We start from the raw sequence: 20721 nt of genomic DNA on the forward strand, positions 1-20721 counted from the left end.
ATTGATTGATTTTTGGTTGTGAAATCTTACATGCGTATAAGCATATTGTCGAGTTTTCGGTAAATGTTGATGACAGCCCTATAGTTGGTTACTTTTTGGGTAGTTCAACGCGCAATAGTATGGGATACTAGGTAACGTCCAATAGGCATATATTGTGTGCTTGTAGAGATCCAGAGATAACAATAAGCAGGGAATAGGTATAGTCTTGCATCTCTAGGGTGAATGATCACTCATTGGATCATAATATTCACCTAGTAGGTGCCATGCATGAGACCGCCATCATAACTAATGGGAAAAAAACTGCTCTTGTGTGAAGTATTCCTAAACGAGCTCAAACATTTTTACATGAGGTCTAGCCACTATGCCGCAATTTGTGATGCTCAAGACTAGTCATAATTTAGTAAAATCTAGATGCAAAATCTATAACGAATCCACTCCTTAATCATGCAAAGAATCGATCTTAAGAGACACCCTCGTGCGTCATATGGTCCTGAAAATTCACCCCCCATTTGAAGAAACTCATACGCGTCTACCACATCCCACGCATCGTCAACCAAGTATCAAGATCAGTAGGCCATTCTTGATGCATTCTTAACCACGGGTTATTCTCTCCCCGCAAATAGTTCCAGCCATATTTATAGTTTTCTCCTCTCCGATGTGCACCTTGCCAAAAACTATCGTATTCTTGTCGGAATCTCTGCATCATATCTCAGCCACTGACAATCCTACGCACAAAAGGAAACTTACATTAGGCCCGCTATGATTCCAATCTTTGAACTTGGAAGGATCAATTTGTCGACCTTGATGATAGGCCTTGTAAATCTTGTTATACTCATCCAGAGTTAAACGTGGATATTCCCATGCATGATTTCCGATTCCTTGACCGTTCCAATCTTGGGGTTGTTCCCAATCAACATATTTCCGTGTATGTGGATCATATCTTTTGAAATCTCTTGAAAATGCTCCAGTTACTTCTTGTTTGTGCTTATATTCATCGTGGTATGAATCCCTAATGAAGAGTCAGCTAGATCAAATGTGATATCATTGCCACAGAAATTACCAATTTTGCCATCGATCGGGACTAATTCTGCTTCCTTGTTTTCCAACAAAGATATCTGGCCCCTTGTTCATTACAACGTTATTGAGCCTTCCTAGAAATCCTCGGTGACCACGACCTTTGGGACCATCTTTGGGCCAAATGAATTGTAAATTTTTCTTCTTTCCAGGCATGGTAGAAATAAGAAATGCTCTCTGATGTGTAAACCAACCAAACAAATGACAGAAACGTCTGGATAAAATATCAAAGACCATCGCATAATGACTACTGCATATAAAGGTTTCTAGACATAGGTTTGACTCGGGTTGGACTGCACACTCTCAGAGCTTGCTCTTTGAACTGTTGTCAAATTAATAAGGCTCATTTGACCAGCATAGCAGAGTATAGCAAGTTAGATAGTTTGTGAGGGTTTACTAGCAATTAGAATTAGATCCTTCATTTTCTCCACACTAGAAAGGAGTCATATTCAGTCATGTTCATGACAGCAATCTCTGAACAGTTCATTGCTTATTCTACAAACAGTATATATTTAGAAAGACAATCTTAAATGGTGGGAGAACCAGCAGTATAGTTTCACAGGATTGAGATGAACAAAGAGAATATGACTAGACAAGCAGCAAACTACTTGTATGCTATCTTGTCATACCTTCCACTGAAAAGTATGAGTAAGGTTAATATCTGCATGCCATCTTATACCACTTAGTAAGCTTACAGTGAAGCAAAATGCAGAAGTTTGATATATCTCATCATGTCTAGGTAATTTTGTTGACGGTCAAAATCAGTGACTAAAAAGAATTGGGCGAGACCCAAGCTTGAATCAAGATGCTGAGATAGGTCGAAGCACGTGAGAAACAAATGGGCTGGCAAATTTGTGGAGCAGAACGCGGTTGGGGTCGGGTCGGCAACACATCGCGTCTACTGTACAAAGGACTAGAAACTTTAGATGAAAGTAAACATCACAATCAACAACCTGTTCTATATGAGATTCTTTTTGGATTTCACTCGATCGAGCTCAATCATTTCCAAAGACTTCAAATGGAGAAATAGGGGAGCCAAAACTTGGACAATAAATCTATTCGAAATTTATATCAACATACAGGGAATTGGGGTATTCAGAGATCCTGCTGCGCGTCAAATCGAACTATTTGCAACATTCACCCCTTGGAAAAAAGAGGACCCACCCTTAAAGCTATCCAATACCTCTCCTACTCGATTCCGAAGTCCTGCCAATGCTCCAAGGCGAATTCCACGATTAGAAAACCAGTTTTCTCAGCGATTATCCACCGTTTGACAACGCATCGGAGTCGCGAAACGAAACATCAACTGGGGGTTATTGGCGTTGATTAGAAGGACTTGATTTGATTATTTGTATTTCTACAAGGCTAGAGTGACGTTCCGAGGTTGAAGATCGATCGATATTGTGGCATTCACTACGAGAACCTAGTCTTGATCACGCACAACGATTTGGCGACATATGCCGATTCCCCCTCGTCTACATGGTGTGTGCTATATTCGAAATGACCTGAATTGGAAGTGAAGCCCAGGCACACCGTCTTGATCGCATATTCAGCTAGCCTAAGGCACCAGTTCAATACCAGAATCTTGAGACTCGGAGCGCAATCAACTAAGACTCGCATTCGTTAGGAAGAGAGGAGACGCAGAAGAACAGACCTGTATTAGTCTGTGTGTCTTGCCGCAACGATGCCAACAATAAATGTCTTACCAACCTCTGCTGCGGAATTGCAGGAAATTGCAGATATTCTTGCGAAATCAAGAAAGGTTGTGGTTGTGACAGGAGCTGGAATCAGTACGAATGTCGGAATACCTGTATGTGGACCGCAACCTAGATTACCCTTTGAACTACTGCTAACTCAGCAAACAGGACTTTCGTTCCGAACATGGACTTTATTCCATGATACAAGCTCAATATGATGCTGCACTGGAAAATCCACCTTGGGAAATTAATGATTATGATATTGATGATCGACCGAAGAAGAAAAGACGTGTCACGGAGCGCTATTATTACGAACTTGTGACGGCTGATGGTGTAAGGGTAGAGCTGCCACCTGAAGAATCATCCGAATTGCCCTCTGAGCAACCCTCTGAGCAGTCTTCTCAGCAGTCTTCTCAGAAATCCTCCCAACCGCAATCAAAAGAAGCTTCGGCGCAACCAGAAACACCTGCTCTAGCTCCATCGAGAAGAAGTTCTCGCAGGCATACGTCCTTGGTACAGGATAACCTCAAAAGTGAATCTCAGAAACCGAGTGTGAGAAGTCCAGCTGCTATAGACTCTAATGCCCCGACCACAAGCGACAATCTAATATTACCCCTGAAGCGTCAAACTCGAAACGCTTCTTCGGCGCAGGACAATTCTATCAAAGAATCTCCAAACCCAAATTTGAAGGGCCAATCTGCTCATAATCTGCATGATTCTCTCTCTCAGGCTACATCCACCAATACACCACATTTGTTGCCTCTGAAAAGGCAAACGTCTAAGTCTCGAACCTCTATTCTGGCGCAAGATGGCGTCAAGATTGAATCGCCAAAACCTAACATCAAGGGCAAGTCTTCCAAACTTCGGGCTATTCGAGCTTGTGATAGATGTCGAGTTCGAAAGATTAAGTGTGGTGACACCCGACCAAGCTGTGAGCCATGTGCCAAATCCAAAGTTGAATGTATTACCACCGAAACCCCCAATCGACGAGTATCTCAAATTCAAGAGACTAAATCTCATGAAGAAATAAATCCATCAACAGAAATGGAACTCGATTCGGAAGGTTCCAATATTGAAGATAATGCTTCACAACAATTACTTCAAGAATCGAATGAATACTCGTCTCAATATTCATCGGAATATTCTCGGTTGCCCCAGGACTTGGAGTCAATTGACAATAAACAGAAAAGAGCTCGACGTTCACTCCGAACAAGCTCTCCCTTCTCTACAGCAAAGGAAGAAAATTCCAACCCAACAAGAATTTCTTCCGATTCTTCCTTAACAAATTCATTACGACGTGAAAGTCGTCTTCGGTCGACGATTCAAGCCTCAACCACCAATCAAAAACCTATTCCTTCAAACCCACGAACCCTTCAAAGGTCCTCATCACTTATACCTTCTGTCGCCAATTCAATTATTGAAAGCAAGACTTCACGACAATCAGTGAGATCACGAGCTGATAGTTTACCTCCACAACTCACAGAACAATCCTCTTCACTTCTCAGGAAATCTTCTCGAAGAAATACACCTGCATTTGAACTTTCCAACAGCAAACTCTCTTCATCCACAAATACTGAAAGTGCATCTACAACTGGGAGCGCCACACCTTCAGTTTCATCAAGTGATTGTAGTAGCAACAACAACAACAATAACAAACGAAATTTATCAAGTGAAGTCAGTTCCGTCACAACTGCTTCCGAATTTGAAGAACCTCCTTCACAATCATCTCAATCATCTTCATCACGTACATTACCAAATCTCAAAGGGAAAGATCTATTTGACTCAGTCATTTGGTCCGATCCTTTCTCAACCTCTATCTTTTACATGTTCATCTCCAATTTTCGTCGCAGAATTAAGAACGATGTCAAGTCTACCACCACCACCCACCAATTTATCCGCTCTCTCCGAGACAACGGTCGCCTCGTCCGGAATTACACACAAAATATCGATTGCCTCGAAGAACGCGAAGGACTCACTACGGATCTCGAACTTGGCGCGGGTGATCGCACGCGTTTTCAAACCAAAATCCAAGGCAAATCACTCACGGCAGGAACAGATGAACGAGGAGGAAAAGAAACCCCTCCTGCAACTGGAGTAGAGTGCGTTTTGCTACACGGGTCACTTCGTAAGTTGCGATGCGGTGTATGCTCGAAACTTACCAGTTGGGATGAAGAAGATAGGGAGACTACTACAATGGCTGGGTCTGCTCCAGATTGTCCTTCTTGCATTTCCAGCTCTATATCACGTCAAGACAAAGGTCGCAGAGGTTTGGCTGTGGGGAGATTGAGGCCTGATATTGTTCTTTATGGAGAAGAACATCCGCACGCAAATTTGGTTGGGCCATTAATTATTCACGATCTGAAATTAGGTCCAGATGTCCTTCTTATACTTGGAACTAGTTTGAGAGTTCATGGGCTCAAGATTATGGTTAAAGAATTCGCACAAGCTGTACATGCCAGAGGAGGAAGTGTCATTTTCGTTAATCAAACCAAGCCACCCGAGAGTCAATGGGGCGATGTAATCGACTATTGGGTAGAATGGGATTGTGATGCATGGGTGCTGGACTTGAAAGAGAGGCGAAGTGATATCTGGCAGCCATATACAAATGTCACACAAAACGTTGCCAGCAAGGATCCGGTGCCTTCCAAGCAGCGTAATCCATCTGATAAGATACCACCATACCGTCCACAGTGCAAGAGAGACGATAAGACAAATGCAGTTCATTTCACATTCAAGATCCTCGACGACCTTCGGAAACTCAAAGATGCCGAAGGGAATGGATCGGTACGACCTATGTACTGGGTGCCTTTTGATCGTAGGCCTTTCAGAGCTTCCACTGGCCAAATACCAGAAAATCAACCGATTAAAAAGTCTCGAGCTTCAGTATTACCCATCAGAAAAGGTCGAAAATCTCTCCCAGCTTCATCATCTATCAAAATTCCTACAACGGCCACAACTAGCAAATCCCAAAGACGGAAGACTATCCCCGACAAAACACCTGCGAAAACGCAACCAACTGAACCACATCGCAGTGGTGCCTGGCTTGAAGATTCTCTCTTGAAAATTGTCCGTAGACTCACCAACAACACGCTCTCTGAAGACCTTCTAGAAGACTTACGCGGCAGAGTCCCATTCGAACAACTTGCTGAAAATGTACCAGGGAACAGCATAGGATACAAGAGATCTTTCTCAGATGTTGGCATCGATGGTGCTTTGGAAGGAATTGGTCTGCCAAATATGCGCGGACTGTTAGATTCGAGTATTAGTATCAAAGGAATGAGTTTGAGTAGCTTGCCTCCGACTGGATCTCTAGAATCGGGAAGGAAAGATTTGGGGAAAGAAAAGGGAAAGATGAGTGATAGAGGGGAGAGGGAGAGTGCTACTTTGCCGCGAGAACAGACCTCCCAAGAAGATCAGAATACCATTGTCGTGCAGTCCAGACAGGTACAGGCCATGAAACATTCGTATGGAACGAGAAGTAAACGGAATAGTATGGAGATTGGTGTTGAGGATATGGGTGTAGGTGGGACTAGCAATGCGGAAGATACAATTGTCGTTCTTACTAGGGATAGGATGAGTATTGGAGCGGTTTGTAATGATAGATGATTGTTCGGTCGATCGTTAGGTGATTGGCTGGCTGGATGGAACTGTATTTACTGGACTCGACTGAAATGGATTGGACTGAAGGGAATGGACTTGATGCATTTACTGGATTCGCTATCTAGGGACTAGCTGGGAGGAGAATATATAGATAGAATGTTTTGTGCTTGGTCAATGGATGGATGGATGGAGGAGTGTAGAATATGATACCATGAAATGTAATTGAGCACTCTTTTTGCGAGGAATGAATTACTTGAGATGAGAATAGGTGATGCACGTATTTACGAGAGTTGGTAGTGAAGTAATCCATAATTCATTCATTCAGCTGGGAGGAGATATACAATCCCTAGATTGATAATGTAGATGGAGAAAAATGCTGCTCCTCCCACCTAGGCTTATGAAAGCCCCCAAATCTCCCCCCACCTCCTCCAATCCCCCTCAATCGGCCCATCCAACCTCCCAACCCTCGCACCTTTCCCCGTATTCGCCTCCGGTAAACAAATCCACTCCCTCACACTCCCGGGTATCTCTTCTCTCACATGACTTATACAAAGAAGTGCTTGATTCTGACTCAATCCCTTAATCCTTACCCTCCCTTCTTTTAAGATATTCGATTCGACAATCCTCGTATATTTCAATTTATTTTCCATTTCATTGACAGATAGTTCATGTTGATGTTGACTATGAGCGAATTCTTTTTCCTCGCCATGAGCGAGGAATAAAAGACATCGATCACGAACTCCATCGTCCATACCGCTGAATGCTTCATCTAGAATAACCAAATCTGGTGCTTTAATAATAGCGCGTAGAAAGAGTGCTACTCTCTGAGATGAGAATGGCATTTCGCGGAACAAGATATCATTAGCCCATGATAATGATTCATTCTCTTTACCTTGAGCGGTAGCTCCTCCTACTCTCAAATCTCGTTCAAACCATCGTAATGCTGCATCGATGCGTTCATTCGCATTAGCATTTAATTTTGGGATTCCCATAAATGTATCTGCCCAAGCATTGGCGAGAACCTTTCTCAAAGTCAGATTGCGAGGAATATGATTATGAATCTCGGGACTGGAGTGACCAATTCTGGATTGGAGATCAAAGATCGATATTCCAGGCTTGCCAGGTTCTGGTAATCTAGATTTGCCAAATAGACGGATGGGAAGGGAGTAGGTCTGAGGGTGATCAGAACAGATCAGAGATAGAAGAGTTGTTTTTCCAGAACCATTTGGACCAAAAATACCCCATCTCTCACCTCGTTTGACGTTCCACCATAAACCATCTTTTTCAACACCATTTACTGTCTCCGTCCAATTACCAAGAACAGATTTATCTCCATACTTTACTCGAGCACCTTCCATCTCTATGAGTGCCTCGCCCGTTGCTGGTGGCTTAACGTCATTCAGAGGGTAACCATCACGGCTCATTAGACCTGTCTCTTCTTGAAAATCCTCTGAATTCACCATGGAAATGCCACTTGTAGCTACACTTTCCTCAAAACTAGGTTGTTCAATCCCCTCTAAAGTCAACTTCCTCCCAATCTCCTTCAAAGACGATGGTGTCAAGTGAAGATTCAAACCATCGTCCCAATCCCTACTCCTCTCAACATGCTCTCTCAATTGACGCAAAACATCATCCTTTGGTCCCAAGAAAGCAACTTCACAATTCCCCTTCAAATACACCAAATCCGTAATCCAATGGGGTATTGGATCCTGCGGTCTCAACGACAAAACAAGTCTCGGAGTATTTGCCTTCGCCAATCGATGCAACATCGGACTCAAAGTTAACAACGTCGGAGGATCCAATCCCATAAACGGTTCATCCAAAAGCAAGACTTCTGGATCCTCCAACAACGCTCTCGCAATTCTCGATCTTCTCGTTTGTCCATTACTCAGGTTCGATACCGGCATATTCAATAACTCTCCCAATCGTAAATCATTTATCACACGAACGAGTATCTCAGGATCAAATCCAATTCCATCTATCTTCATCGAAGGATTAAGTTCTGTATTCCCTTGTAAATAATCCCACACACAAAAATCTGTACCCTCTCTCCTCGACTCATATCTCGCACTCAGATATGCACTTTTCGGAGCCTGCTTTCCCAACCCTTGTTCCCCATCAAATCCCACATATTTGATCGCTTTGCGCGGAGTTCGTGGCTTGGAGACATCGCTGCTAAGGTATGGATATGATCGTGCTGTTGGCGGAATACATAAAAGACCTCCTCTAAGAATCTGCAATAATGTAGTTTTTCCAGATGATGAAGCTCCAAGTATAGCCAAATGTTTCTCCCTTTCCGCAAATGAAGGGATTTCAAAATTGAATTTCTCAAATAGAGCAGGATTCGCGTGTCCAGGAAGATGATGAGATGAATTCGGATGATGTCGATAAAATGTGCCATTGTTGATCCTAACGATTGGCGGATGAGTTGTCCTTGTACTTGTACTTGTACTGGTGCTGGTGCTGGTGCTTGTGCTTGTGCTTGTGCTTGTGCCATATCGACGCAGCGGCAAAGCCTTGTGATTCCATATCATCCGTCTCCCCATTGCGTCTTGGTATAATTGGGATTTCCATCTTGAAGAAAAGAATTGAGTCACTTGTGAAAAAGGGAAAGAGAGCCGACCCCGGAACGCGGGGAAAGCTTTTGATGATCCACCATTGTAGCGTGTACCTGGACTTATTACTACAAGTTAGTATTTATGGGTAATTTGAGTGTACATCGAATAAACCAGAAAACGGAATACTTATTCTTACTTTGCTATAGGAATTGAATCAACACACCAAATACACCTAAAAACGTCAAATGAAATGAATAAAAGTAGGAATTCAAAGTCATTCTATAATACTTCGTACCTACTCAGGAATAGGGGATAAACAGAAACCAAGTAACTTATCCATCCTTATCAAAACCTTAGCTAGCGGCGCTTAATAATAACAATTCCGACCTGTTCCATCGCGCTTACACGTCTTCCATAGAGCAGCCTGAAGCTCGACAATAAACAGCTCCTCCATTATAATACAATTCAGAATACAGCTTTCCAACCACAACTCTCAAGGAGTATTTTCAAACTTACTACTTCTTTTCGCCATCGACGAGTTCTACGCTTTACTCTACTTCATCTAACTTCTGAACTTAAATAAGAGAATAAATTCATCATGGTAAGTTTCCTATCTCATTCCATTCATCTACACACCCACCATATTCCCAACATCCACCCTCTCCCTCCCTACCCAAACCCCAAACTAACCCCCCCTCCCCAGGCAATGCGCATCGCCCCCTCCGCCTCTCACACCAGCACGCACACTCTCCTCCAAGGCTCCTCCCTCGGCGCCCCTTCCGCCCCCGGTCTCCACGACACACTCCGCCACGGCGTCGGCCCAACCCAAAGCTCATCCCTCTCCACCCTCCCCGACTCCTCGCACCCCCTCGAAAACCGTCTCAAAAAATGGGAATCCACGCAAGAAGCTCTCAAGATGGCTTCTCTGCGCCGCACCTTCGGCATGAGCGAACCGATTCGTAGAGGTATGGAGTTGAAGATTACGAGAGAGGGGGAGTGGAGACCACTTGCGCTGGGAGGTGGTGGTCCGGGTATGTGGTTTTTTTTTCTCGTTTTTTTGGGTTTTTGTTATTGGGGTTGTGTTGTGTGATACAATACGATACGATACGATCTAGAGTAATATCAAATTGCGAAATGGCAAACAGAAGACCGGCTGCGAATGGAAATAAAATCTCAATACAAAACCAAAGATCAAGAGCTAACATACCATCTACAAATCTAGGTCTCCACGAAGAAATTCTCCGAGGATCCGACACGACGATTAGCTGGGAAGATGTATTCAAAGGAGACGAGACAAGGACAGTACCCGGTTTCCACGAGGAAGTGGAGAGGAAGGTTAAGATGGGTTTTTAAATTACATGTTGGATCTCTGTCTCTATCCTGACTCTAACTCATGATGGAACGGGTTGTGGATATGGATTTAATACAAGCAATCGAGTTTGATGGATGCATAAGTTCATCTTGCAACAAGAATGAAGTTCATGAATGGTAGATGGGCATCTGGAGAGGAAGAAAGAAGAGTGCTGCTTGCTCCCTTGGCTGCTTACTTGCTTGTATTTTCATCTTCGTATCACGTAAATACCAAATTCAAAGATGTGATAACGCTCAACGAAAAATATCACACCCTACCATACCACTCCTCCTCGTAACCTCTATGAAATGTGACCAGAAATTTTTGCTAGAAGCTCTCGTCAAAGCAGTCACGTCAAGCAAATAAACGTTCGCTCTTGCGATCCAGAACATCATCTGTCCTGTATTGTTCCTAACGAATTCCTAATTTCCCTTTCAAATATTTCACCTTTACCAAACGCTAACCATGTCGCTCGCTATCAATCAAATCAAATCAATCAAAAAAATCAATTCGCCATTCATCCCTCTGTTCACCCCTCCGCCATCTCTCTCACTCCATGCACAGAATCCTGATGTCCTAAAATCCATATATGATCACACATCCATCTTATTATACACAACACAGCATACAACCCGCTCTCGTTCACGCTCACTCCGCCCCCAACCGCTCAAATCCTTTATTAACAAAGCTTCACATCCGATATGATGCCTTGACCCTTTTATTTGAAAAACGCTCGACAAACCGTATAAAGAAAGCAAAATAGGGGAAATGTCACCCTTCAATCAAATTGAACCCGAAACGCCATTTTCTCGCTCGTAATGTGCCCATTGTATTGGGTGACTTGGGTTGTTATGTATGTGCTTGGTTGTATCTTTGTTCAATGAATTGGAGAATCATGTATACAAATAGATTCCCCTTTCGACGCTTTCCATGGACAGCATTCGAGTGTGTAGTTTGTAATTTAAACGAATATGGTGACTTTTGAATGATCGGATTCAGAGTATAACACATCTGCACCCAGCATTGCTTTCACCATCTTCTCCTCCTCCTCGGCCCATGGACTTCGCTTTTGATGCATCTTCCTCATCGACTATATCCTGGGGTCTGATAGTCATGTGCACCACATTTGATGTTTCGGGGTTAAATTTACATGCTGTGAGGAGAGGATGTTAGCTAAATGTAATGTAATATTCAGATATCCCAATTGTAATAACAAGAATATCTCAGACTCAAAATATCAAGAGCCTCTGATTTCAAATCAAGGCACTCGGACATGTAAATTGTAAATCGTCAAAACATACCTTTCAAAGGATCTTTATCATCCAACAGCCTCCCAAAGAATATCAATCGTATACTGGTTGGACTACTAGGCTTTGTTTCCCATTCATCTCTCCATTCCCTTAATATTAACTCCTTGAGCGTATATACACTAATAGTAAGAGGATCCTTCTTTCCGTTTTCTGTAACACCGGGTACCGCAACAGAGCGTTTGGTCAAATATTTTTCATCGATCTTATATGGATGGCGCGCGCCCGATGTAAGCAGCAAGGTAATCAAGATTCTGGGCCCTCCATCAGCAGGTGGTGGTGGCGTTTTGGTACTGTCAATCGAGGGACCGATAGCTTCTGAATTCATTCGTGGTCGCAAAGTTAAAGATTCTTGAGCGTCGGAGGATGATTCGGTAGCAGGGGCTTTACCTTCGCTTTTCGACATTGCTGGTGGCGGCGCAGGCGCAGGATCAATAAATGAGGTTTCTTCGTTCGTAACGGGTTGTGCGGTCAATGCTTCTTGTGATGTTGATCCACCATTGCCAATCGAGGCATTTTGTTTTGATGAGTCCACCATCTCTGTCGTCGAACGTGTTGTTTTTGTTGTTGTTATTGTTGTTGTGGGTAAAACTGAAGATTTTGAAGGATAGGATGGATAATCGGATGTTATTGGCGATGTTTCCGGAATCGAAATATCATTTAATAGACCCGACGTCCCTGAGACAACTTTTGAATTTTTCGAAGCGTCAAGTTCATCCATCTCGACAGGAGCCGTATTTGTATTTAATGACAAGTTTGTGGTTTGAATAGGATCAAGTCTATGACCTGCGGGCGATGTCGAAGTCATACTGGTGAATGGAATGGATTGGATTGGATTGGTTGGGTTGGGTTGGGTTGTTTCTGAGGTGCAGGATGAGAAGTGGAAACGGGGTATCTTAGCATCTACCGCCCCATGTAAAATGGATGGTGAAAATGGGGGGATCCACGGCTTTAGGCGGAATAAGACGGTGATTGATTGATGTATCTGGGGAAAGCCGTTTCTTTAATGTACGAAGTAGCGTGTTAGTTTGAATGAGCTGGAAGTGGAAATGAAGGTATTCCAAGTATTTGAGAGATGTTTGTTGTCTACCTAGTATGCATGAAGAAGAGGTTAGAAGAGGCATATCAAATGTGAGGACGGAGAAGAGAATACGAAGGAGGAGGGAGACATAGCAACAAATACATACCAAAGACAATATTAAGGACTTTGATGTGAACACTTTACTTGGTTGGCTTTCATCAATTGGTTTATTCGTGGTATGATACTTAGGGATCCATTGATGATTGTTGCTCCTTTGTGATGAAGATCTGGAAGGTTATTCTTCGACGTAATGGTATCAAATGTTGCTGATATTCTTCGAGTATATATTGAGCATGCGTGTGAATGTATGGAGGTAGGGAGGTAGGGAGGTAGGGAAGTAGGGAGGTAGGGAAATATGTATTGATCAATTGATTAACTTGTATCTCGCAGATCAATTAATATATCGATAAGTCAACGCAACAAACAATCAACCAATCTATATTGATGTCGGTCAATCGTGAATCTCCTTCCAGGTAAATAAAAAAAATCTGCATTTGAATGGATTGAATCGTCCCAGGCAGTAATGAGTAAGTACCGTACCTCAGCGTACCCAGTCCCAGTCCCAGTCCCAGTCCCAGTCCCAGTCCCAGTCGACTTCACTCCGATCTCTCTTCACGTAATGATTGTTTTCGGCTGATTCCCTCCTTTTCTCTTCTCTCCTTTCTGTTTTCAGTCTTCACTGACTTATGACTTGTGACTTATGATTAACCTTCACTTAACTAACCTTCCCAGCTTAAGGTTAAAGTTCGTATGTAGGCAATTACCACCCCAGGGGTACTAGCTACTTCCGGTCCGGTCCTAGGTAGCGGGAGGTATTAATTACTTTGTAATTCATGATTAATCACTTGAAAAGAAATCTGGGGAAAAGATCCAAAGATCCAAACATATATCACTTTATTACATCGCCTTTATCAATCAATCATCAAGTCTTGTAGGTAGTGTCTCCTCCATCCATGCCATCTACGAAGCTATGCAAGGGCAATGAACCGGTTTGGAAGATATATCTACAAGAACTCATGTCAATCACACTCGTCCTGACTACAATCCAACTCATTACCACCCCAACCCTCATGGCTAATTCATGGATCATGTTCTACAACTGATGATAAGTCCAGCTTGTGCTTTTCTCATCGTCAATTCCTACCCCCCCCCCCCCATAAACAATTAAGAACACAAAGTCGCATCTTGTACTTCTGTTTCATCTATTGCCCGAGGATCCTAACTCATATCGTGATAACAAGATACTGCTTCAATCATAAGGCGAAAAGGCTCTAATATGTTCGTGCAATGGACGATCATACCAGGACAACAATCACAACAATTACACCAATTGTAAGTATAAAACATAACCTTCTAATTCTCGCGAATTTCGACCAAGGGGGAGATTCCAAGCGACCAAAGATGTGTACCAAACACGCACTGTTTTACGCTCAGGCGCATAGAACTTTCCGTGTAATGTTACGCACATTAATGAACAAATATCTTTCACACATAAATTACTGTGTAGGTTGTTTGCGTTTGAGTTTACAAGGAAATTTGTGCTGGAGCCTGTACAGTATTGCCTTAGTTATAGGCCTTTCTTCGCATTGTTTTGCGGATCGCTCGGAGAACGAGTCGAAGTTTCAATGGTTTCCATTCCGTTCCAGAACATGTCTATTCTCTTTGCTTAGACGGTGATTGACTTTGCTATTACTGGAAAGAGGATCCAATATCTATGTGGATTTCGCATAGCTTTCCGATGGGCAGAGTTAAAGACTGGGACTTTAAGGTTCTAGAGATTGTCTCCTGCGGACTTATACTTTTTCCATACACAAAAGCAATGTTATAATGAGCATATTCCTCGTTCTTTCCTATCTCTACATTGTCAATACGAGGTAATTTTAATCTTGATGGTGACATGAGGAGAAATGCTCAGCAGCATTATGTTGAGAGTTTGATACCACAGCGGAAGATGTTCCTTCGCCGCTCATAAGCAACTATGCTGAGCGATTTTTGATTGATAATCTATCACGATATACTTTTGGGACCTGAGTTTAAAGAGCGTCTCTTCCCTGGCTATTTCCAATCTGAAGATGGCATCCCGTATTAGCCCTTGCGGCGCGGCAAGATCATCTAGGTATGCGATCCTGCAACAACTGAAGACTCTTATATCATGTTAGGAACGGCCCTCACCACGAAGCAACAAATGCAATCTCCTAACAACGTTTGCAATCACCCTCTTGATGTTTGACACTCACTTCTCACCGGTCCCTTTCAACTCTGGCCGTGGCGGTTACAACGGACCTAATGATGACTCTGAGGATGAAAGCCGACAAATTTGACAACTGTTATGCTTCTTGGGTTATATCAGATTGTATAGGCTCGTCAAACTGCAAATGGGAGTGGCGAGATATTCACAGTCCCCTCCTGTTCAAAGCGTACCGGGTGAACAGGTCACACGGAGTAGCCAACGAAGATACAGGAGTTTCGATGACTATCAAACTATGAGATGATCCTAACGTCATTGCAGAGAACTGAACTACGGAGCACATCAAACCGACATTGAAGCCACTCTCGTTCGAACTTGGCTATTTCAGGATCCAAAGGGGATTCACAAACCCCTCAGTTGACGGCAACAACTTTTCACCTCGTCGAAACGTTACTTTTCTAAACATACAAACTCTCGTAAAATTCATCATTCAGCCGAATTTAGCGCCGCCCTCTTATTCAGAATTGCTCGTGGGCTTTGCATTTCCATTTTAATGCACGACTCGCTCTCTCTTTCGTATGAGAAATCTATCATCGCCCATCCACTTTTCATTATTTCAACATCAAGGTCTTGACTGACGTTCATCACTGAACCTGATGAGCTCGGATTGAAACATCTAAGTTCTACTAAAAGTCAAATTTTAATCGGACCGCCTCTCTGTATATCAGGACGCCTGGAAGAGAGGAGGGCGAGAGAGGAAGGAGAGAAGGAAGGAGAGGAGAAGGTCTAGATTTGTGTTTGGCGGCAAGGATGATGGAATTGAATGGATGAATGGATGTATTTCAAGAGTTACGGTCCGAAGCTCACATATTTTAGTATGTTATGACCAAAAGCGTGGTAGATATAGGATAAAGAGCTGGGAAACCGTCGAAATTTTGATATGAAGAAGATATAACCATGAAAACAGCCGTGTAATGTTTAGTCTACGAAGTTTGATGTGTAACTACAAGACTTCATTTACCACCTTGAGTTGACCAAAACTATGATCACATTTAAGAGTTGCTATACATTTCCCAGGAGGGAACTTTCCTTGCGTTCATTGAGATTGTGTTTTGAAAACTGGCATTGATTTAAATGATTCTTGGAGATAGGAATACCTGTACTGTGATATAATGAATTCAGGAAATCTTCGTGTATACAATGTATAGAATAAAAACTTGGGATATTATACTAGGTAGGTATTGAGTATAAAAAATAAGAGATCTGTTTGAGTTTGCTTTGAATAAATAGGATTTATAAATATATATCTTACAATACGTACATTCATCGAAATCATAAATCAAACCTCACTCTACCCAGTTATCAACTCCCTCAGCGTACCGAAAGTGCCAAGCCGGGACATTGCTTACTCCCACAAATTCCAAATTCAGGGTTTCACTGTAATTACCTACTCGTAGTACGAGATGTGTCGTCCGGATGCGCCGCAATTAATTACGAGTACTTTGTATTGCGATAGAGGACAGAATTGCGATGATTTGTTTACATGGAGTATTTTGTTGAATTGTTCAAATAACGCATTTTGGGATGGCGTGCGGCTTTTAGATTGATACACCCTTGTTACTCTGGCTCTGTCTGACACCCTTCGGTCTAGCTCTTTCTGGTCGCAAGCTCCTCGTACTCGCAATCAGTCGCATGCTTCTCATGCGCCAAAATGGCGCTTCGAAACCCTCAACATGTGTTTCCTAAGACATCATCAGATGAGCATTCAACCACGCACTCCGGTTCGAGTTCGTCGAGCACAGCTTCTGCAGATAGAGAAGTCGTGCATCTGACGCCGGATTGTGATTCGGATGAGGGGGCAGATGATAGTGATGATGGTTCGGGTTCGGATTTGGATATGGGATTTGGGATGGGGATGAGGGGTGGAGAGGGTATGCAGAATGATAGTTATAAGATGCACAGATGGCAGTCGGTGGATAGGGAAAAGGGAAAATTCAAAGAAGTTCAAAAGACGGATTTGGATTTGGATAATGATATGGATTCCGATGACGATGTTTATCGCGATGAGAATAGTCGGAGGAGGGGTAGTTTCTCGACTGTACAATCATATCAGTTATATACGCCAGATGAAGAACGAATCGTGGTGAGAAAATTCGATAGGAAATTGGTGGTTTTTGTTGCTTTGTTATATATGTTGAGTTTTTTGGACAGATCAAGTATGTATATTCACCTTGTTCCATAACAACTCTTTCATCCCTTCCTCGTTAAGAAAAGGAGTTAACCATGCTAACAATTTCTTTCTTCAGATATCGGGAATGCGAAAATAGCTGGTCTAGAACGAGACTTACATTTAGATTCGAATAAATATGAATGGGTTATCACGGCATTTTATATCGCATATATCTGTTTCGAATGGATGAGTATATTATGGAAGATTATACCAGCGCATATCTATATCACGGTGATTGTCCTCTCATGGGGAATCATTGCATCGTTGCAATCTATCGCGACATCTTTTGCAGGGTTGCTTGTTCTTCGAACATTATTGGGAATTGGAGAAGCCGGATTCACTGGAATCCCATTCTATCTATCTTTTTTCTTCAAGAGAGAAGAATTAGCATTTCGGACGGGGATCTTCCTGAGTGCAGCTCCTCTCGCAACTTCCTTTGCAAGTTCTCTAGCATGGGGAATTGTGAAACTGGGAGAACGTTCTCCGATTGCACCATGGCGACTTTTATTTCTCGTCGAGGGATTCCCGAGTGTTCTAGTGGCGCTTTTCGCATGGCATCATATTCCTGATAGTCCCAATACGGCTTCTTACCTCACTACTCGCGAGAAGAAGATTGCGCGTCTGCGTCTGCGTCATGAAGTTACTTCGTCCCCCAATTCCAAAACCAAACCATCATCCGGTCTCAAAATCAAAGAAGTACTTCTTACTTTTCGCGATCCGAAAGTTTACCTCACAGCCCTCATGTTTTTCTTCTCCAACATGGCATTCAGCAGTATGCCCATCTTCCTCCCCACCATCCTAACGCACATGGGGCATTCTCCCTCCACTTCACAAGCCCTCTCCGCACCCCCCTATCTCCTCTCTTTCCTCTCCGTCCTCCTTACCTCCTACCTCTCAGATAAACTCCGCTCTCGCTCTCCCTTCCTCATCTTCCACGCTCTGCTCTCTTCTCTAGGTTACACCCTCCTCACTCTCCCTCCCCATCTTATCTCCCCCACTCTCCGCTACATCGCCATCTATCCCGCCTGCATGGGATTTTTCTCCGTCATCACAATTCTCATAACCTGGACCCTGAATAATCAGCGCTCGTCCTCGAGACAGGGAACGGGATTCGCAATCATGCAGATCGTGGGTCAGTGTGGACCGTTGGTAGGCACGAGATTGTATCCGGAGAGTCAGGCGCCGCTTTACAGAGAGGGAATGGGGGTTTGTGCGGGGGTTATGTTGATGGTGGCGGGGTTGGGGCTGGTACTGAGATGGTGGTTAGGGAGGGAAAATGAGAGGAGTGGGGGAGGTTATGGGAGGTTGGGTACAGAAGCGGGGGAGGGGGAGGGTGGTGGAAGTGAAGAGGAGAGGGGCTTGGTGGCGAATGAGAATGGGAAGGTGAAAGGGAGGGGGAGGGAAGGGAAAACGGCGTTTTTGTATATGTTGTGAGATGGTTGGGATATTTGGGATACTTGGCATTAGGATTTGTGAGAATGAAGTTCTTCTCGATGATGTGATACTTTTCGATTGTGATTGTGAGGCATCGACCAATATATTCACGTAAACGTTTTCTTATTTTCCTCGTGCGTGTACATGTTTGTATCCTATCATATCATATCATATCATCTCTACATACTTGTTAACCTACATGAGGTGGAGGGACAGGGGACAAGTGAACCCAGCCTAATGCCAGCGTTCCACTCTGTGTCTAGGTATTTCACGTCTAGAACTCCATGTCTATAATCTAGAATCCAATACATTGCATAAGGAATGTTTACATTATAGTTAAAAGGGAGGGTTTGATGAAATCCAAAATGAAAACAGCTGATTCGGGTTCTTTCGGTAGATAAGATAGGTCCTGAGTTATGCGTACAGAAGTATGTACCAGAATTGTCATTTATGTTTAGAGCATCTGGTAGGTTGAACGTATAAAAAGGTTCATAGTCTGAGAAAACTTTGATTGTCATTCGCTGGTTTAGTATATAGTATACTACGACTGAAACACTTCAATCTACCATTCTATTCATATCCAACCCTCACGCAACAAAAACCTAACCACTTTACCCCCATCTTCCTATCTTCCCATTTTCCCTCCTCCCCTTCTTCCTTCTTCTCTCCCACCCTAACACACAATCTATCTCTCATCCCCCACCCTCCCCCCAATCCTCCACCACCTCCTCCTCACATCCCACCACATCCCCTCCAACTCTCCAAACTTTCCCAAGCCCTTGATTTCCAACCTCGCCCCTTCCACCAACCACTCCTCCAATTCCACAAAACAGCATATGAAACGCCTCGCTTCTTGTCTCGATCCCTTCCACATACCTTTCGATCTTCCGATAGAATTTGCAGAAGAAACGAGAAGGATTTCCAACCCGGAAAGTTTCGAAATGAACGGTTTCAAAACTGTTATCACGGAAGCGAGAATATCTGCATCCATGTGTGTAGATGAAGTAGTCAGTTGTAAGTATTTAATTTTCCGAGTTGTATTGACTCCAAGACGAGTGAGTACATCATGCGACTAAATTCCAATTTTATCAGCAAATCTCTACTCCCATCCCATCTCACCTCATTTCATGTCACTCTCGCTAGAAGGAAAAGTACTTACCCGTCGCCCATGTCCACATACCCCATGACACCAAGAATTCACACAATGCTGATGTCTCCACGCTCCCTTGACCCTCTCCCCCCATCTCCAACTCTTCTCGTAATCTCTCCTCCGTTGATCACGCATCTGTTTACAGCATGCTGCGCAGTGTAGATCTTCGATATCGAATACCCAGTAGCGTGGTGAGCTGTAGTTGGCGATACAGCGGAGGATGCAGTAGTCGATGGATTGGTCTTCGACTTGGCTGTTACGTTTGGAACCGTGGATGGTGAGGTGCATTTTGTTTGGGGAGGTGGAGAGGAGGTAGTGCAGGACTGAGGATGCGGGGATGAGGGGTCGGGTGGTTGTGTTGGTTTTTGGGATCGGAGGGGGTGGTGAGGTGCTGTTGGGGAGAGATGATGGGTTTGAGGGTAGGGAAGAGATATGGGAGTTGGAAGATGGGTAGCCGAGTATCTTGAGTGTTTTCCGATGGGATATTCCGGAGACCCAGACGTCGAGACCGGGGGGTGGAGGTATTCGGATGGTTGGGATGATATCCCGGAATGGAGAGTCTGTTTTGGGATCTGTTTGGAGGAATGGTTTGGGTGAATAGTAGAAGTTGGTTTGGTCTTCTTCGGAGAGGAAAATTGGGAGTGAGTCGTGAAATGAGGGGGATATGAGTATTTGAGGGGTGGAAGACTGTGAAGTTAGGGGTTCTCCTGGGAGACTCATATTGGAATGCTTAGGTGATTGTGGTTGCGGTTCTGGTTGTAGTAATTATAGTGGTTTGGTACTGCGGGGACAATTGTTAGTCTCGGTCGTAGAGGTAATTGTATTCTGAATATTTCGAACAGGCTTATTACAATTTTGATCCTGATTATGGAAGTATTGGTGCTAGTAGTGGTAGTGATATCCCAGTGGCAGTAGTCCTGTTCCTTCTACTGATAGACAACATTATGATTTATACACTACAAGCGGTATCGATTGAAGTGCAAATTGAAGTGATAATCTTCCATTATTTTTGGATGGCGGTTTCCCGCAAATTTCGTCTCATCTGCCAGGT

The 20721-nt window shown here is 43.5% G+C and overlaps 7 protein-coding genes across 7 annotated transcripts; 3 read left to right on the forward strand and 4 right to left on the reverse strand.

Annotated features, from left to right (window-relative positions):
* Positions 1 to 529: 529 nt before the first annotated feature.
* Positions 530 to 1230, reverse strand: EAF01_006817 (uncharacterized protein; the record flags this gene model as incomplete). The annotated part of the gene is made up of 3 exons (XM_038915071.1): positions 530 to 697; positions 748 to 1009; positions 1061 to 1230. The coding sequence occupies 3 exons, from the start codon at positions 1228 to 1230 to the stop codon at positions 530 to 532; spliced, it is 600 nt and encodes a 199-aa protein (XP_038770026.1).
* Positions 1231 to 2758: 1528 nt separating this feature from the next.
* Positions 2759 to 6377, forward strand: EAF01_006818 (uncharacterized protein; the record flags this gene model as incomplete). Its single annotated transcript, XM_038915072.1, has 2 exons — positions 2759 to 2884; positions 2940 to 6377. 2 exons carry the CDS (start codon positions 2759 to 2761, stop codon positions 6375 to 6377), a joined length of 3564 nt encoding a protein of 1187 aa, XP_038770027.1.
* Positions 6378 to 6766: 389 nt separating this feature from the next.
* Positions 6767 to 8917, reverse strand: EAF01_006819 (uncharacterized protein; the record flags this gene model as incomplete). The annotated part of the gene is made up of 1 exon (XM_038915073.1): positions 6767 to 8917. The coding sequence occupies one exon, from the start codon at positions 8915 to 8917 to the stop codon at positions 6767 to 6769; it is 2151 nt and encodes a 716-aa protein (XP_038770028.1).
* A 610-nt stretch (positions 8918 to 9527) lies between these two features.
* EAF01_006820 (uncharacterized protein) lies at positions 9528 to 10282 on the forward strand (the record flags this gene model as incomplete). Its single annotated transcript, XM_038915074.1, has 3 exons — positions 9528 to 9530; positions 9633 to 9960; positions 10152 to 10282. 3 exons carry the CDS (start codon positions 9528 to 9530, stop codon positions 10280 to 10282), a joined length of 462 nt encoding a protein of 153 aa, XP_038770029.1.
* Positions 10283 to 10551: 269 nt separating this feature from the next.
* Positions 10552 to 13260, reverse strand: EAF01_006821 (uncharacterized protein). The gene is made up of 3 exons (XM_038915075.1): positions 12775 to 13260; positions 11582 to 12677; positions 10552 to 11433 (listed from the first exon to the last, which is right to left on the reverse strand). The coding sequence occupies exons 2-3, from the start codon at positions 12393 to 12395 to the stop codon at positions 11276 to 11278; spliced, it is 972 nt and encodes a 323-aa protein (XP_038770030.1). The 5' UTR covers positions 12396 to 12677; positions 12775 to 13260; the 3' UTR covers positions 10552 to 11275.
* A 3049-nt stretch (positions 13261 to 16309) lies between these two features.
* On the forward strand, positions 16310 to 18520 carry EAF01_006822 (uncharacterized protein; the record flags this gene model as incomplete). Its single annotated transcript, XM_038915076.1, has 2 exons — positions 16310 to 17072; positions 17163 to 18520. The coding sequence occupies exons 1-2, from the start codon at positions 16568 to 16570 to the stop codon at positions 18518 to 18520; spliced, it is 1863 nt and encodes a 620-aa protein (XP_038770031.1). The 5' UTR covers positions 16310 to 16567.
* A 685-nt stretch (positions 18521 to 19205) lies between these two features.
* On the reverse strand, positions 19206 to 20390 carry EAF01_006823 (uncharacterized protein; the record flags this gene model as incomplete). Its single annotated transcript, XM_038915077.1, has 2 exons — positions 19206 to 19592; positions 19680 to 20390. The coding sequence occupies 2 exons, from the start codon at positions 20388 to 20390 to the stop codon at positions 19206 to 19208; spliced, it is 1098 nt and encodes a 365-aa protein (XP_038770032.1).
* Positions 20391 to 20721: the final 331 nt, after the last annotated feature.

This window comes from Botrytis porri (assembly GCF_014898465.1).
Source record: "Botrytis porri strain MUCL 3234 chromosome Unknown BPOR_008, whole genome shotgun sequence".
Lineage (NCBI taxonomy): Eukaryota > Fungi > Ascomycota > Leotiomycetes > Helotiales > Sclerotiniaceae > Botrytis > Botrytis porri.